The 12,319-nt window shown below is 38.3% G+C and overlaps 1 protein-coding gene across 2 annotated transcripts in view; it reads right to left on the reverse strand.

Annotated features, from left to right (window-relative positions):
* Positions 1-12,319, reverse strand: part of slc4a10b (solute carrier family 4 member 10b) — a 109,076-nt gene that overhangs the window by 78,379 nt on the left and 18,378 nt on the right. The window contains exons 8-9 of one of the 2 annotated variants that reach the window (XM_051709489.1): positions 11,407-11,415; positions 10,645-10,675 (exon numbers count right to left, since the gene is read on the reverse strand). In XM_051709489.1, coding sequence (XP_051565449.1) covers positions 10,645-10,675; positions 11,407-11,415 — 40 coding nt within the window. Of the gene's footprint in view, positions 1-1,529; positions 1,560-10,644; positions 10,676-11,406; positions 11,416-12,319 lie in introns of both variants that reach the window. The other variant, XM_051709487.1, reaches the window with a different exon arrangement.

The raw sequence follows: 12,319 nt of genomic DNA on the forward strand, positions 1-12,319 counted from the left end.
ATTTGACCCAAATCATTATCACAGGACAAAGATTATTACTCTAGCTAGCACTGGATGATACACTCACTGAGCACTTTATTAGGAACACTATGGTCACTAATCGTTCAGTTTGTGCAGTTACACCAGTTTCATACACTAAACTGCAAACTCATCGACGTCATTTTGTTCATTCTTGAAGAAGGGAAAAACCTTGGTAACTTTTGTGTGTACTGTCTGCCACCTGAACTGCATCGACATGCCCTGTGTTTGATACCTGTGCGGTGTCCTACCCGTGATACGCCGTGGCGCCTCTCGTCCGGTGTGCAACCGCCTTTAATGAGTCAAACATACTTCCCCAACATAAAACTTTAACCTAAACCAGACATCCTTACCCAAAACCAACACCTTAACCTAACCAATAGTATCCTAAAAGCATATTTGACATGAAAAGCACATTTTCTTCTATGACACTTTCGCTTTAATTTCACTCCAAGCGTCCTGTCAACGCTTGGTCACTAAGTCCAAAGTCCAACACTCTATGAAGTGAGCTACCTCGCAAGTGAAAATGTAGGTGAATCTGTAAAACAAGTGTTAAAATGTGTCATTTTTCAAATGATGCATTAGAGTAAAAGTGTTTTGATATAATAACATGACAGTGTGTGTGTAACAGAGTGAAAAATAGGTCTTTATAAAGTCATTAACAGCCAAAAACCCGTGATTTGTGTGAAAGTGAATAAAACGCACAGTTGTTGTAGCGCCTCTAGTGTTCATTTCACCAGGAAACTGCAGCGAAAATTAGAAAGAGGCACATAAAACTCTGCTTTCAAAAATGTTGTTATTGTAACGTTCATTCTATGAGACTAGGTTGGTTTTAGGGATCGGTAAATCTAAAATACAGGTATATGATTCCACAATGAGCTTTTACAGCATGGAAAAAAAATCATTTAAATAATGTACGAAAGCACTGAAAAATTGCAGAAAATGTGTAGATTGGGGTCTGAAATTATGTCCATCTAAAAGTAATAAACTCTGATTATTTGGAATCAGCCATTGAAAAACTCACATCGGTGGACCACTTATTTTTAGTAAATACTGTATTATACTGGCATTATATCAGTTCTTGGCCATCCGCTCTTTCATCGTATCAGCATTCCTCATTAAAGACCCTATATTAGTCGACAACTACTGCTGACCAGTTTTGGGTAACTTACTCTAAGAAAGTAATCCACTACAAATTGCAAATTACTTCTCTGAAATTGTAATAAGAGTACTTTACTGATTTATTCATTGAAAGTAATCACATGAATAATTACATTACTTTTAAGTTACTTTCTAAAACACTTTTCACAGAAATTGCTTAGTTTCTCTGCTCAACTAATTTAAAATAATGTCTATATCTCCTCCTTGTACATTGTTGATTACAGTAAGGAATTACTTTGTAATCAGATTACACCCAACACTGCTGCTAACTACAATAAAATTGTTTATCTTTAATTTGTGACAGGGAAAGCTGAAGTAAAGCGTAAAGTGTGTTAAACAATCCTACTCACCACACTTTGTCTTCCAGGAGGGGTCACCACCTGCAAAATCAAAAATATTCCCAGATGAAATCCATGATATTTGTTTTCAGACTATTAATAATTATAAATACTAATAATTCTTGGCACAGATGATCAAACTACAGTACTCAGACATGCAGCCAGTTCACCATCTGAAATATCTTACAATGTTGAAAATATTCTGGAAATCATTTATATAGAATAGAAGAACAATTACATCGTGTTTCTACAACTTAACAAAAAACAGTTAGAAACGCTTTGACAGATGAAATATAAATCCAATAAATACACGATTATATGCCTTGTCAATGTTTTTTATGTGGTTAGGGTATTTATACAAGAAATGCTAACCAATGTAGCCTTTAACATCATATAAATAGCTACAAATAATATATTTTCTGCCTCATTCTATGAACAGAATCCACATATGATCAGAAAAGGATGTTGTTGTGTACACTCTGTGGGGTTTTGGAGTTTGGAGAAACAGAAATAGTTAACCTTGTGTAAATTGTCATTTGAACATTTAGCTTTATGCTAAGCTAAACTGTTATTTCTTGCCTTTACATGCAGCTGTTACCAGACACGATTATATTTTATAATGAATTCTGTGAAGAAAAATCACGTAAGATCATCACTTTTTTCTCTAGAAGACCTTTGATATTACGGCAAAGATGAAAATTTTTATTCTTAATGAGAATTTAAAGCTAGGGTGTGTAATCCAGAGAGGCTAGCAGTTAGCAAGCTAGCTTTGAAAGCATAGAGCCCGCCCTCGCTTCAGAGGTGTCTCCAAAGCCACGCCTCCTCTATCACAATGTTAATTCTGCTTTAAGCACGCTCTTGATCCGGACGTTTTTTCATTGTAGAAGTTTCTAACACGGTCTTTCTTTTCTTGTTTCCTTTTACTGGTGGTTCAGGAGGAACATAAGGTAGCTGCGGTTCACCTTCCATTCTCGCGCTCGCTCTGCACAGCATCAAGGAACCCACACTGATGACGTGTGATTGTCTGCGCAAACAAGTTGCGCGGCGGTATGCAAATATAGATTGACAGACAGGAAGGACATCCTATCATTACATTCGGACCGAATGCAATGATTGGTCGATAATTTTTTAGTCCTGTCCCTTCCACAGAAGATATATATATATATATATATTTTACATTTAGACCACTTAAATTATTGATTGCTATCAGGATGTGAAGAGACTTTCAACCAGTATAACAAAAAAATTTTCTGGAAAAGAATGCACACCCTAGCTTTAAATATTGTTTTCCTGTAAAAAATATCTTAAACTCCTTAAAACAAGATATATTTACTTGAGTAGCAAAACTACATAAGATATTTAGGCTTTTCTTCAGAGTGTATTTTCTTACTTTATTTACTTTTTTATAGTCAACTTTTTTATATAGTAATATAAAGTATTTAGATTACATTACTGACCTTGAGTAATCTATCGGAATACATTACAAATTACATTTCACAGCATGTATTCTGTAGCGGAATACTGTGTAAAAGTATCCTTCCCAACCCTGATGACCATGTATTGAAAACAATCATTGACTACAATGAAGACAACCACACTTGCTATATATTTCACAGAGCCAACCACAATGTGCCAAATCGCAGGCATTTTCAGCAATATTGAGTGGATTTCTTTTGCACCAGTGGACATGTAGGATAAGGTCTAATTTTACCCCCTAAATGGATCTAAATTTTTAGCAGAGGAGGTACTAAAACATCTTCCCTTTCAATCAGAATAATCCTGGATATCCAAAGAGCACCAATTAGTTTAAAACAATCTCAGAAGCCTTCCATACACGTTTAATCTCTACTAAAGGCCATTACATGACAATCTCTAGCGGATTATCCAAAAACAGTGAGAGAAGACTAAAGACATATCTTGTTCCACTACTGACACATACAGTATCAGTAGATTTACTGAATTTATATTAAAATTACAATGCTCGGCCTATAAATGCAATACATATAATTGGCTCCCAAAATCTATTAATGTCCTGGAGACAGAATTTACCTGGGCAACGCTGACATAATCACTGTCAACAGATATACAGTATGTCTCTGTACAGCCCACTGTTTATTTCCGTTAAGCAATAATAAGCAGCTTTGTCAGTCTGTTGGGATTCATGCTGTGTGGAAAATGTTTTTCTCTGTAATCTGAATAATAAAGCTTAGCTTTGTCTTAGAGTGAGAGCTTTGCAAAAGCCATCATTATATTGTCCTGTGATACCAGAAAACCATGTGAAAACCATGTGAAACCATGTGATTGACAGATATGTTTTTTAAAGGCCAGTTCCAACACTGATAAGCCATATGGCAGATATATACATACAAAAATTTAATGTTGACAATTGAGACACACAAAATTGCTTAAATTATCAACCAATGTTGATAATCTAAATAGGGCCAAATATCGGCTGATTAAACAGCCGGTCACGAATTTGGAGGAAGGACCCAAGCACTGGAGATGAATAAATGTTTATTTAACAAAACAAAACACAAACAAAACTCTCATGAGGGAGAAATAAACATGAAGCAAGACAAAATGGAAAGGCTAACAAACCAGTAATAAAACAAGAACTCACAGGAACCAACTGACTAGACAGAGGAACAGAATAAAACACAACGATCTGACAGGGCAGACGAGACAAAGGAGAAACTAAATAGAAAAGATAACATTGAAGACAGGTACCACCAATAATACTAACGAGCAGTTGCTGTGACAATGCTGATTGCGCTGCTGAGCGGCACATGTGAGAAACACGAGAGAGAGAGGAAAACACAAGCACATGGGACAACCTGACAGATGGGCGGAGGAGACTACCACAATCCTGCCACAACAAGAATAAAATGAGACCAAAGTAGTAGGATCATGACAGTACGTGACAACGGCCACAGGGAACAGGACAGGCTCAGTGAACTGGATGGACTCGTTGACAGCCACAGGGAACTGGACAGGCTCGTCGACAGTTTCAGGGAACTGGACAGGCTCAGGGAACTAGACGGACTCGTCGACAGCCACAGAGAACAGGACAGGCTCATCAATGGCCACATGAAACTGGACAGGCGGCTCCAGGATGGGAGTGAGTACAGGCGGCTCCAGGATGGGAGCGAGGACAGACTTGATGACCACAGGGAACTGGACAGACTCGTCAACAGCCAAAGGGAACTGGACAGGCTGCATGGCAACCGCTGTGGTCCAGAGCGCAGGAAGCACCTGGGAACGACCTCCACGGCGTGAGCACTGACAGAGGCAGGGGAACGGCCTCCATGGCCATGAGTGCCACGGCAGGCACTCACGTGGCCGTGAGTGGCAGCGGCAGGGGAATGGCCTCTGTGGCCGTGGGCGCTGGCAGTGGTAGGGGAATGGCCTCCGTAGCCTTGGGCGCCTGGCAGCGGCAGGGGAACGGCCTCCGTGGCTGTGGGCGCCTGGCAGCGGCAGGGAAACGGCCTCCGTGGCCGTGGGCGCCTTGCAGCGGCAGGGAACGGCCTCCGTGGCTGTGAGCACTGACAGTGACAGGGGAGTGACCTCCGTGGCCATGGGCCCTGGCAGTGATAGGGGAGCGGCCTCCATGGCCATGAGCACAGGCTGCGACAGGGGAATGGCCGCCACCTCCTGGTGGTCACAGCGGGAATGGCCGCCGCCTTCTGCGGATCGGAAGTGGGAACGGACAGGCTGCAGCAAGCTCAACTGACAGGCTAGGCTTCTTTCTCCTCCTCTGGGACTTGGAGGAAATGGATGAGATGTTTGCCTCAGGTGGGGGAATGACATCGTCCTCAGACTGGGATGAAAACTGGAAACCTCCCAAGACACCGGCTGAAATGACTGCCTCCCATTTCATGGCCAGCCTGATAGTCTCGAGAAAGTCTCCATCCTCACCCTCATCTGGGACACAGGACCTAATTGGCTCATTAAGTCCCTCCCTAAAACACTCATTCAGGAAGGCCTGATTGTATCCCAGATCCGAAGACAATGCCAAAAACTCAAAAGGATTCCCCCACACAGACTCATCCTCCTGCCGTAATCCATAGAGCATCTCGGCCCGGATTGGGGGGAAACCAAAATTCATTGCTGGGTCCATAAGGGGTCAGATCGTTCTGTCACAAATTTGGAGGAAGGACCCAAGTGCTGGAGATGAATAAATGTTTATTTAACAAAATAAAACAAAATACAAACAAAACTCTCATGAGGCAGAAATAAACATGAAGCAAGACAAAATGGAAAAGCTAACAAACCAATAATAAAACCAGAACTCACATGAACCGACTGACTAGACAGGGAAACAGAATGAAACACAACAATCTGACAAGGCAGATGAGACAAAGGAGAAACTAAATAGAAAAAAGAACATTGAAGACAGGTGCCGCCAATAATACTAACGAGCAGCGCGAATCAGCGTTGCCGTGACAACGTTGATTGCGCTGATGAGCAGCACCTGTGAGAAACAAGAGGGAGAGAGGAAAACACAGGCACATGGGACAACCTGACAGATGGGAGACTGCCACAATCGTGCACCAACAAGAATAAAACGAGACTAAAGTAGCAGGATCATAACACAGCCTAACCGATATATCGGTTTATCATTACAGAAAGTAAATGTGTGCTTTTGACAAGGCTGTCTGTACATTTTTATGTTAATCAGCCAATCAGGCACAGTTATCAGCCATTGAGATGAATAGGCATACTAAAAGATAGCTTTCTCTCACTGACTTTGATATTGCAGACATTTTTAAAGCATTTTTAATTGTGAGAAATAATATAAAAGATTATGTCAAATTACTTTTTATTATAATTATTATTTAAGTCCTTTAACCTCCTGAAACCCTGTGTCCACATGCGTGGACATTATGTTTGGGCTTTGCTATAGGCCTTGCATAATTAAATTTTCTCAGTTCAGGAGACTCTAGGCTGTCAGTAAAGGTTTAAACTTTCAACGCACCGAGTCATGTGACAAAACAACAGGGCGCCGATCTCAGCTAAGATTGTCTTTGGGAGAAATGGCAACAAAACTGCATCTGGTAAGAAAACTTACTATGTTTTTACATTAAAACCTGTTGGAGTCAAAAGATTAGAGTCTCTAGATTCATCCGATATGCCATTTTAAAAAATTTCATAGATATGTCACAAAACGGCATGCTATTAAACATAATGACCATGTACGTGGACTATTGGCTCATTTCCCTTAACATATCCTATATTTACTCTGCATTATCACATTGAGAATCAATGGATGCATCCAAATGTTGCTTTCAGAGGCTGTATACAGAGTTAGGATGAAAATAAGGTGCATTTCAAACTGTTCTGAGACCAGTGCAGACAAACGGTATACTGGAGGTTAAGTCATTCCCTAATTAGGGATCAAGGGAGCATCCTATAGCTTTCCAACGCAGCCAAGTGCATTCACTCCTAACATCCAGTCAAAAGATCCATTTTAAGGCTGCAGATGATGTTTGGACTACTCAACATGTTTGGCAGACATGGTACAATGTAATCATTACTTAGATTCAAAGTTGTTCATGCAAAATTTTATTTTAACATGGTTGGCAGTGATTTTATGATGCGGCCATTACTTTGTATCAGAAGTATTTATGCTAATTTCTGACGTTATGTCTGTAACGTCTCAAAACATGAATAACCAACGCTCCTGGAAACATAATCAACAATCTTATGAAAAAAAAAATCTGATTTTCTATAGCTTGGTATTATTTCAGATTTCACAACTTAGTCCCACTGTCCACATATGTGGACATACATTTTTCTGAAAAATATTTGGTCAAAAAAACATATATTTCTTTGCATGTTTCTTAGGTGCTACTTGTTACAAATTAAAACGGAAAATGGAAAATGCCCACAGCAGTCATGCTCAGGTCTCAGGAGGGTAATGGTACTTTTTTCCTTTATTACAATGTCTGAAGGGTTACACCATCAAACATGTTCATCATAGAAGAGGTGTATTCAGGTGGTTGCATTAATGTAGTTTTGAATCTTTGCACGCCATTACAGAAATGACCTGGAGACTCGTATAACTTTGATAATCTCAATTAAACGGGTGTTAAAGTGTCATTAACCAAAATCTGTAAGCGCTACTCAGAACTTTTATAAGGGTCACTCAAAAGCTGCTTTTCTGCCAACACTAGAGTAATGATAAATATAAATCTTCTCTCAAGTGATTACAGCAGAGAGTTGTTAGTGGGAAAAAACAAAGTATACGTTACGCTTTTTTCTGGTGTGGCTGTGGACAGCAGTGCCACTTGCTATCACAAACAAATACACTCAGTATTTGCCAACGGGTCACTGAGTTTGGGCCAGACAGACTTTGTATCTAATGCTGATGTGTTAAGTCTCTCTGACATCTTAAAGATTTGCCTGCCATTAAAATCTGTTTGCAGCATTCTTGCATTCTCCAAAGATACAGTATATGCATAACAAATGTACATCTGTGAATGATCCAATTGTTATCACTTTTAAAGTAGTAGTTCACCCAAAAAAGAAAATTATCTCATCATTTATCACATTTTAAAGCTCCAAAAAGCCCATAAAGGCAGCCAAAAATTAATCCATAATACTCCAGTGGTAAAATCCATATCTTCAGAAGAGATATGATAGGTATGGGTGAGAAACTGATCAATAATTAATATTATAAATCTTTGACCAGCCCTCATATGCGCATTCACGAGTGTTTTTTTTTTTGTTTTGGTTTTTTGACAGTTCACATTCTTTTTGCATATAGCCACCTACTGGGCTGTTGTGCAAAAATGATTTATTTTTTATTTTCATTTATCCCTCCCTTTTATTTCTTTCCTCTCCCTGCCCAGTAGGTGGCAATATGCACAGAGAGTGTGAATTGCCAAAAAAACAGAAGAACTCAGGGGGCTGGTCAAATTGTAGATTTATAGTAAAAAAGGACTTAAATATTGATCTGTTTCACACTCACACCTATTATATCGCTTTTGAAGACATGGATTTAACAACTGGAGTCGTATGGATTACTTTTATACTGACCTATGTGATTTTTGTAGCTTCAAAGTTCTGGTCACCATTCACTTGCATTGTATGAACCAACAGTGCTGAAATATTCTTCCTCAAAATCTTTGTGTTCAGCAGAAGAAAGAAATTCATGAGGGTGAGTAAATGATGAGAGAATTTTCATTTTTGGGTGAACTATCCTTTTAATGCTTTAACGCAAAAGGTCATATTATTTAAAAGTGTCATATTACACACTTGTTTATTATTTATGTTTCCCTGAGTTCCACTTATAATGTTAGAAAAGTTTTGTCTCAAAAACTAGTTGGTTTTTATGTCCATTTTGCTGCTGTGCCTTTAAGGCTTTATGTAAACGTTGTCTTTACATGTGAAATGACTTACGGCACTTTTACTCACATGCTGCATGTTTGTGATTAAAAATAGTATTTAACTGCCCCATCCTTCAAAAGCAGCCTCTTTTTAACCTCGTGCGACACCGCGTCCACATGTGTGGCCGTTGTATTTTGACTTTGGTAAACCTCTGCCGCACCAAGTTTTTTTGCCTCTGGTAAGAAATCTGTTTGGTTGTAAAGAGGATAGTCTCTAGTTTCATTTGATATGCTGCATTAAAATATCTGTAAATTTTTTTGCACGTCAGTACCCTGACAAAAATGATGTCCACACATGTGTACCGCATTTCCTCAAAAGTAGAAAATCATGTTAGCTATCTTGAACTCTAACACATATTTGGGTCATTTCGCTTCATTTTAATATACATTTTGTTACATTTTATGTTGCTATCACTGTGCAATACGATTCTATTCATTAACATCAGTAAATGCATTCCTATATCACATTGAGAATAAATAGGTTCATCCAAAAACTAGAAAATGTTGCTTTCAGAGGCTTTATATGGAGTTAGGATGAAAATAAGATGCATTTCAAACTGTTCTGAGACCAGTGAAGACAGACCGCACACTGGAGGTTAAGTCATTCACTAAATAGGCAGCAAGGGAGCATCCTAAAGCTTTCTATGCAGCTAAGGGCATTCAATACTAAAATCCGACCAAAACTTAAGTTTCAGGCTGCAGATGATGTTTGAACAGCTCAATATGTTTGGCAGACATGGGACAATGATAATCAATACATAGATTCAGAAATGTATAATGCTACATTTACTTTTAACATGGTTGTTGGCAGTGATTGGATGATACTGGACATTACTTTGAATCCAAAAATGTTATACAGCTTTACAAAAAATCATCTGTAATGTCTGTAATGTCTCATAGTGTTGCGCGGTATACTGGTACTAACAAAATATTGCGATACCAAAAAATGTAAAATGGTACGATATTATCTTGTTGTTAATTTTTGGTACCACATTAAAGTATGCTGTCATTAGCAAAATGTAATGTAATGTAATGTGAGAGTTTTGAGATGAAATCAAAGACCATTTGAAAATAATAATAAACAAACTCTATATGGCCAAGTGTGATCATTAAACAGCAGAAGGATGTCATTTAATGAAATATGTGGCTGCGTGCCACAGTATGAATTAGAGGCGCCTCTCTGCCCTGTCATCTCCTTCACACATACACACACAGGCACACACACGAACAGGCACGCACACGAACACACACACAAACGCAACACACACTACTAATGCTTGATTTTCATGCAGTGTGTCCAATAGTATCCATCTGCAGAGCCGCAGAGCAGTGTGTTGATTGTATAAACGGCTGTGAACTCTATGGACTCTTTCTCCATTGCAGCTCAGAGATTTCAGCTCGCGAGTCACGGGAAGCTTGATATAACGAACCCTTCACAAACAGGAAGAACTTCAAAGATCTTTCAAATTAAAAGTCCCTCAGAAATGAGAGCTTTATTTAACTGGATGCGTGAAATTGAAGTGGAAATATTACTGCTGTATAAAAGTGTAATATTCAAAGCAGTCGCAATAATACTCATAGTAACTAATATAATATTAAATGGTTATATTATTAGTATTATTATCTGTAAGCAAAATCACATAAGCAAGTGTACTGGATATCAGCATGTTGTGATTCAGCCATGGCAGCCTTTTGCCTCAGGTAATCAGATTGTTTTCATTTCATGTTTTCATTAATACTGTAAAGCTTTGTTGTGCATCTTTTTTTTTTCTTTTTTTACCAAAAATAATTTAATACGTTTTGCCTAAGTATCGAGTTAGTATCGATGCCAAGGTACCAGGATTGGTATCATACCAAAGCCAAAATGTTGGTATCGGAGCAACCCCATCTCAAAAATATGAATAACCAACACTCCTGGAAACATAATAAACAATATGAAGAAACAAATCTGACTTTATATAGCTTAGTGTTATTTAAAATCACACAACATAGTCTCGTATGTGGACATCGACTTTTAGAAAAACGAATTTTCTCTAGAATGTTTTTTTTTGTTTTTTGTTTTTTGCTTGTTTATTAGTTGCTACTAGTTATAAATCAAAAAAGGGAAACAGAGAGGTCTCAATCAACAATCCGTACTGAAATGTGTCACTCAAACTGTGAAGATCAGACTGTAATGATCAGAGATTTGGTTAAAAATAGGAACTTCAGCTGCTTGTTTCTAACATTGTGGTTCTTCAGAAGGATCTGCAGAGTTGTAGGTGCTACACACAGACAAAAAAAAAAAAAAAAAAAAAAAGAAAGCAGAAGCTTTGACAGATTTTACCACATTTTTGCCGGCTTAGTTTCGATAAATTGTCTATTTTAAGAAGGTTACAGTATGTAGTACAATTAACTTTTTTATAATAAAAAAAATAAAATAAAGAAAAATGTTATTCCTCATGATATAACCCCATAAACTAGTGTATGACATGATATATTTGCTGAGATATATCATCAGTAACTTCTATCCTCTATTTTGGCTCATTCAGTTACCAACCACTCTCAGAAATGATTTCGAGTCAGGCAACTTGGAGTGCCATTCATCATGTCAAACAGAAATAGAGGCCACTGCATCTGGACAAGTGCAAATGAGCTCTCAGCCTGATAAAACTAGGCCTTGTCTTGCCATCATGAGGCAGTGGCAGTTTTATGGTCAAGTATCTGGGCTGCTCATACTAAAGTCGCAGATTTCATCAACCCAGGAAACTAGAGAGGAAAAACATTTGTCCTTTAATTATGTAAACAAGTCCTGTTTATATCTGAGGAACGGTGATCTCACTGCGTACCTCCCTACATGCTCTGGAAATCTGTCTGCTCCAGTTAGACTGAACCAGCAATAAAACAACTGCAAGCCACTTTATAATGATTGTTTTCAAAAAGATTTCCCAGAACACTCAACCGAACAGATAATCCCAAGTCTTCCCAAAAATATTTTAAATATGACACGTTAGCTTTAGCTCTTTTAACCCATTAGCAATTACAATATATCCATTGTTATAGTCTACATGTGACTAGTGTCACCTTGTAAATAGTCATTTAGACAATATACATATTGATTAATGAAAATATAGATACAGATTTACACAGTTAATGCTTTAAGGTTTGGACACTCCATCAGAGTCATTGCATAACTCAATACACTCTGATCATCTGATGCCGGACAGCCTGATTTATTGCTTTGGGGTCACAGATAATCTATGGCTGCTGGGACACTCATCCTACTTGTAAATTAAAGCGAGACAGACAGCTGTCAAACCCGCTCTCTGAGAAAGTTAATACATCCTGGATTAAACATAGGCTATCATATACTGCAGAAGCACTTTTACAGCACTGTAAAGCAAAATTACAGTTTTATTGAGAAATCGTATGGAATTA

This window comes from Myxocyprinus asiaticus, chromosome 10, assembly GCF_019703515.2.
Source record: "Myxocyprinus asiaticus isolate MX2 ecotype Aquarium Trade chromosome 10, UBuf_Myxa_2, whole genome shotgun sequence".
Classification (NCBI taxonomy): Eukaryota; Metazoa; Chordata; class Actinopteri; order Cypriniformes; family Catostomidae; genus Myxocyprinus; species Myxocyprinus asiaticus.